We start from the raw sequence: 6,958 nt of genomic DNA on the forward strand, positions 1-6,958 counted from the left end.
TCTATCTCATACCACAAGAAAACAACAAATGGTGCTAATATACATACACGATGTGGTGTAATACTACAAAAAAATTATAATCATAACCTTTATCTCCATACCAAAATTCCAGATGGCCAGACAATGATTCATCTTTTATAAATCGTTAAAATATTAATATCTGTGACGCTGTGAGCACGGAGACTGTTGTGTAGACTGTAAGTATTTAAAATGTTTAACTTTTTAAAATGATTGATGTTTAAAATGAATAAATAGCGCTCATAAACGGTCGTCGATGGCATTCTCAAGTGAAACGAGTCGAGGCTTGGACCCGGAAACGGCATTCCTTACGTCACGACTTAACAAGCGGATAGGGAATTTGTTCCAAACCTGTACAAATTCCTTTGTTCGAATGTACACAAAGGAAGATATTTGGAAGAATGTTTGTAACCAAGCAGATCTTGCCCCCCATTGATTACCATAGTAGGGTAAAAATACTGGGGTACGAGGTCTGCTTGGCTACAAACAAACATTCCTCCAAATATCTTCCTTTTTGTTCAGCGGAACAAAGAAATTTATACAGGTTTGGAACAACTTGAGGTTGAGTAAATGATGACAGAATTTTCATTTGGGTGAATTATCACTTTAAGTGCTTTTGTATTACCGTATCATAGCAACACTAAGCAATTTCAGGCACACCTATGTAAAGCCTTGTGTAATAGGTTGTTTAGGCAGTTTGGATGATATAGGACTGACTGATGTTGGACTGACTGGTGTGTAGAGTTTGCCATCTACTGGTGCAACTGAGAAAGGCAATTCTGCACTATGCTCTATTGTTCTTTTTGCAATGAACTCTTGGATATTTTAGGTAGTAAATCTGTCTGTGTGGTGCAACTGCCTTGACTGTGAATGAATACTGGAGCACAAAGTGAAAATAATATGAATTTCTGTATACTTAACTTTCAAATACATTTCTTTGACAGAAAAAAAAATTAACACTTAAAAACCATTGTCCTGAAAGACTTTGATCTTTTCAGTTCAAACCAAATGCTAATTGAGAGACAGAGATGCCAACTGTCACACAGGCTACAGTTCTATTGACAGAGTCATTTGACCCAATGCTCTTCTGGTCAATGATTTAAAAGATAAATACAGTCTTGTTGACTTGTCTCTTGACGTTTGGAGCTATCAGATTTACAGCAACACTTCTTTGGAAACACAGTCTCAAATAACCAACAATGCAGAGAATGTTCATTTTCAAATATGAATAAATATAATACAGAAAGTCAGGCACTGAATGTGATACTGCTTTATAGTAGAATCAAAAGAAGGCATTATCAAATTAGCCAAAACATTCAATAATAGTTTTTTTTTTTTTTTCAAGCCAAACTACAATACATTTCATGTGAAATGTTTTTTTTTTTTACATTCAAATATTTGTGTAAATAAATATATTTTGATCTATTTCAAGATATTTCTCTGGAACGATTATCCACACGATTGCATCCAAGAAAAAAATATGATTAAATATTTTGTAAATTAGGTGGTAATTCTCAGCAGCAAGATTTGAATTTCTGCTGCGTCATGTTCTGTATATGTTGTTTCAATCTTTAAATATTTCCAAGGCTGCTTAGAGTTCATTCAAGTCACAACAGCAAAATAATATTTTCGAAGAAAATGTCTGCGTCATCACTGTACTCAGCAGCAGGCCATTCAAACTACTGCGTCACAGTACAACAGCCTTCAGCAGAGGAAATGAACAATTAAGACAGTGAAGATATTGCTAAACTGCATATTCCAAATATATTTGATACAGTCTCAGCTGATGATGAAGACTCTGGGCCCTTCCTCTCTCATGGGCGGCAGGCTTTCTATGTGCTCTATGAGGATGTGCTTGTCCTCCCTCTTCGACGGGCTCTCCTGACCTAGCGGCTGACAGAGATTGCTCCTCAGATCTTCAAAACATACATTCAAGTCTTTGAAGATGTGCAGCATGCTCACCCCGACCACGATCACCAAGAAGCCCCCGATGGTGCCCACCACATCCACTCCTGACATGGCTCCCCACTCTTTAAACAGAATCACAGAGGTGCTCAGGACCACGGTGGTGAAGAAGACGTAGTAGATGGGGTACACCAAGAGCGTATTGAAGGTGTCCAGTGACTTATTCAGATAGTTGACCTGGATGATGATGGATCCAATTAAAGTCAGCAAAAGAATCCAAGTGAGAGGGTGACGGGCCACCGAAAGGTCGGAGAACATGGTGCGGATCGCAATGCCGAGGCCCTTGACTGAGGACACGGTAAACGCTCCTAGCAGAGAGCAGATACTGATGTAGACTAATATGTTGGATTGACCGAAGCGAGGAGAGACGTAGAAGATCAGGATCAAACAGGCAACAAGTAGGATGCTGGCAAACACCAGAAAACCTTCAGGAGAAGCAAAAAAAGCTGTTGTTATCTATGACAATGTGTTTTAGGTTTCGTAACTAAAGGTTTTGTAACACTAACCAGGATCCAGCAGTTTCACTGTCATTTCTGCAAGAGTCGTCACTTCTTCCTCTTCAGGTGCATGTATAACCATTATAGTGCTTCCCAGTATGCTGAGCATGCAGCCAAGTTTTCCTAGCAGATTCATTGTTTCTCCAAACAAGTGGGAGGACAGCACTGCACTGAAGAGAGTAAATAAACATTAACATTAATACCTTTCCATTTAGTTCCAATGAAAACACCAGAAAGAAAAGGCCACTAAAGCTACAAACAGCATTGAAAGGGCCCTTGCACATGGGGCTACCACCACAAGGTGGCCTTAGGAAAACAGAGAACAGGTGACATGCATTTAAATGGGTAAATATAGGAGAAAAATAGCAAAGTCATTTTGATGTGCCACACTTCCTATTGCCAACAGGTAGTGCTTTGGCTATAACTGAATATTGCCATGAAGATGTCTTCAGGCCAGGACTATTATCAAATATGTTAAGTTCGGAGCAGATCGGACATTGTATGCCTGAGTTACAACAACTTCCTGTTTCGTGGCGTTAATCGCATACATTAGCGCTTATCCAAGTGTTGCATGATTTAACGTGTCTCTAGCATGTTTGGTACTTCACGGCATAACAAATGTGTTCCTGGGAGTGAATTACAGTGTAAAGCATGCCATTTCCTGTTGTCAGCAGGTGGCGCTATGACTAACTGAATATTGGCATATAGATGTCTTCAGGCCAGGACTCTTATCACACGTGAAGTTTGGGGCAGATCGGACATTGTATGCCTGAGTTACAACAGCTTCCTCTTTCATGGCGAAACATCAGACTTTGTCAGGCAAAAACTGGTTTTCAGATTTTGCTCCAAGAGACTTTTTTGTAGGTATTGGGCTGTTTACATGTGTCTACTGAATTTCATACTTGTACGTGAAACGTAGTGTGAGGAGCACTTCATTGAAATTTTGTAGGTGGTGCTATCGAGCCATTTTGCCACACCTAATTCTGAAACTCATATCAGATGTAAATTTTTACCACTTCTGACACGTGTGCAAAGTTTCATGAGTTTTCGAGCATGTTTAGGTACTCAAAAATGCGATTAATTTCTGGGAAGAATAAAAAGAAACTGAGCTATTCCAATAGGGTCCTCACACCACCGGTGCTCGGGCCCTAATTACCAGAATTCACTCATACTGAGAGACATTCAAGGTATTCAACTATGATCTTGTGACTTCAGTAGGTAAAGGTGGAGATCAGTGCATGAGATATTCATAGCATATGTTTATAATAATGATAATCTCATGATGAATTGACTGTTTGTTATTGACAATGTCAACTGACAAATTCTTTGAACATCTAGTGTCTGTTAAAATGACATTTGCCAGAGAAATTACATCATTTGTGCCTCTGACTCTGTTAACCCTTAAACGTTTTTTCAAAAGCGACAGTGAAGACAATTATTATTTTACAAGATTTCTATTTCAATAAATGCTGCTGCTTTGAACTTTCTATTCACAGGAATGTCAATACTGCACAACATACTGTAGCGTTACTTGGGGGCTCAGCTAAATTTGATTTAATTACACATATTGCAATTCAGGATGTTTACAATTATAGTCATATGTATTTCAAAGTACACTGGTCCTCTCACTCACAGGCTTGTAAAACAAGCCATTGGTGAGTGTAAATAAGGGTGTGCTGTTACCTGATGAGAACACTGAGAGCTCCTAAAGGGGTCACCACTGTGGCTGGAGCAAACATGTACGCTGTGAAGTTTGCTGCTTCACCTCCACCCACTTAAAAAAAAAGCAGGATATTAACTGAGTTTGACGGAAATCATAAAAGGAAGATAACTTACGGTTGCTTTGCATTGCACTTACTTGTCAAAAGCCCTCCCCACCACAGCCAGTCCTTCAGGTACCCATGACCTCCCTCAGCTAAACAGGTATTAAAGAACATTTATTTAAAGATCACGAAACTGGTAATTCTGTGATTATTAGATAAGCACAAACAAACAAGGAACCGGTTTCAACCAATTTCGCAATTTCTGTTCAGTCAAGTAAAATAATTAGCATTAAACCAAATACCCTCATATACATAACTGGTCACTCTAACAGTCTGAACATTGAAGTATAAACATCAAACAAGCTTTATTTTGTCAGAATTTGATGGTGCTTTTAAAGTCTTTGTATTATGTAAATACTGATGTAAATGACCTGACCTGCTCTCGTCTCCCCAGTACTGGCCAAACGCAGCAATGCCTTCTTTTTCAGGATAATACTTCCACCTATGAGGAAAGCTGAAAGCACGGCCAGTGTCAAGCCCGTCCAGAAATTGTAGTTGCTCCATTTGTCAATGGCAGGAACTGCTGTGTTGACTGTAGAGTTTTTATTGGAGTTGTCCACACTATAAGACGTGTTGCTAACACCCGTGTCAAACACACAAACAGAGGCGGATGTGGCACAGAAGATCCTTATTACTGAACCTGATCAAAAGAAGCAAGAGGAACTGAATGTTACAACAATAGGCTAAATTGATTAGTTCATTTTCACAACAGCTTATTCACAATATATACTAACTAACTATACAGTATATAGTTTTAGTGACACAGCTAAATCAACATGAACCAGCTAAATCAAACAAGAGCATTTCGTAATTGACAGCAAGGCAAAAAGGGCAATGAACTTAACACTGCAGGTTGTCATTTTGTTCACTTAAATTTCAAAAATGTTATAATGTATGTATGCATATACATTTTTATTTAATTTACCCTATTTAAATTTTAGTAGGCTGCAAAATTACAGTTTACAGAATTCTCTCAGATTTTTATTCAGGTTAATAATGTAACAACAGTTACACAACAGTACAACATACACAACTACTTTCATAATAATTATATTGATAATAATAATAATAATCATCATCCTCATTATCTGATTTCTAAAGCATCTACATTTTTTAAAGACGGTGTTTACGTAGTGTTTTATAGGTAACTAACAATGCAACGAAAGTTCCTGGCACAAACAATCATCTGTCATTAATTGATTAATTAAAGCGTATTTGCCCTATGTTATCATATGTTAATAAGCATGTTGTCATTCATATCCTTTCCGAAAGAGAACATATTAATGAGTCCAAAACAATATAATGTGCAACAATTACAAACAGGCCTAGCATTTACCTCAAGTATCGAACCAAAACAGCTTAGAGCTCTAACAATAGGCTATCACACAAATACATGAACAAAATAACTACCAATTTAAGTTATATTACTGACGATAGTTATTAAACAAACAACAAACTCTCTTACCATTGATACATGAATCGGATGGCAGGTGTATGTCTTTCATTGTATCCCTCTCACTATGTAAACGACGGGTTAAAACTTAACGAAATGAATCCATTTAAAAATAAAAACATTATTTTGTATCGGAATAAACTATGAGATAAACATCTTTCTTTTGGATTTCGACTCGGTTCATTTGAATATGCCAGAATAAAATTTCTGCATCGGTGCTATCCGCGCAGCGGAGGAAGATACGATACCTGAGATGCGCGCGCACGTAAACACGGCCACGAGCAAAGCAGGTACTGCCACGCCCGAGCAGCACCTTGTTGACTGAGACACACGTAATAACGCGTGAGCCGTTGTCAATAAGGATACACAGTAATAACCTTCCTTATAATACAATAAGCGGAACTCAAACACACGTAAAGCTTCCTATTTAAACATGACATTAATATCGATATGGGGGAAGACATGATGTTTTGTCAAAAGTCGCCTGACTTTTACAATATGAACTAGGCCTATCATTGTACTAAATTGAGAGTATGTCTTCAGTTCATTCATTCAATCAATCATTCATTCGTTTATTTATTTAACCTTTCATCTCAATGTTAATGTAACCAGAATTCAACTATATATACTTATCCTATATTAATATATCCTATCAAATACATGTTATTTGCTTGTTTGTACAGTAATCTCAGAGCAGCAGACACCTGATACTGCTGTGGTGATGGTGTTAGGCTGACAAGAAGTTTCTCCCTGAAAGCTGAAGAACCAGTTTAGCTTATAACGGGTTTGAGCAGAGATGAAGAAGAAAGACATTCTTATGTTCACTGAAGTGTTGTTTTTATATTAAAAGAGACTGGTTTACCAGGCTTATTTTGATCACTGCGTAGGCCTAAACTCATTAAACTTTAATCTCTCTCAGTGTTATTTGATATGTTGTTTGTTGTTTTGTAACTATGTTCTCCATTCTGTTTAGAGAAGGATCATAATATGCTTGATTCTCTTATGAGAAAGGAGAACTTTGAGAGTCATCAGTGGTTGTTGTACTGCATGCAAATCAATTTAGACACTCTTTGTCCCTCCAACATTTCAGAAACACGATTGGTGTAACCTGTTAGAACAGGATTTGTAAGCAGTTATTCTGTTGTTCTCAGGTGTGTCAATCTTTTTTCTTTTTTTTTTAAACAGAGCACCTGGGGCTGTTG

The 6,958-nt window shown here is 37.7% G+C and overlaps 1 protein-coding gene across 1 annotated transcript; it reads right to left on the reverse strand.

Moving 5' to 3' along the window:
- Positions 1-1,273: 1,273 nt before the first annotated feature.
- Positions 1,274-6,073, reverse strand: nipal4 (NIPA like domain containing 4). Its single transcript, XM_048167082.1, has 6 exons — positions 5,769-6,073; positions 4,680-4,943; positions 4,339-4,395; positions 4,164-4,254; positions 2,490-2,650; positions 1,274-2,408 (listed from the first exon to the last, which is right to left on the reverse strand). The coding sequence occupies exons 1-6, from the start codon at positions 5,806-5,808 to the stop codon at positions 1,798-1,800; spliced, it is 1,224 nt and encodes a 407-aa protein (XP_048023039.1). The 5' UTR covers positions 5,809-6,073; the 3' UTR covers positions 1,274-1,797.
- Positions 6,074-6,958: the final 885 nt, after the last annotated feature.

Source organism: Megalobrama amblycephala, linkage group LG18 (assembly GCF_018812025.1).
Source record: "Megalobrama amblycephala isolate DHTTF-2021 linkage group LG18, ASM1881202v1, whole genome shotgun sequence".
Taxonomy (NCBI): domain Eukaryota; kingdom Metazoa; phylum Chordata; class Actinopteri; order Cypriniformes; family Xenocyprididae; genus Megalobrama; species Megalobrama amblycephala.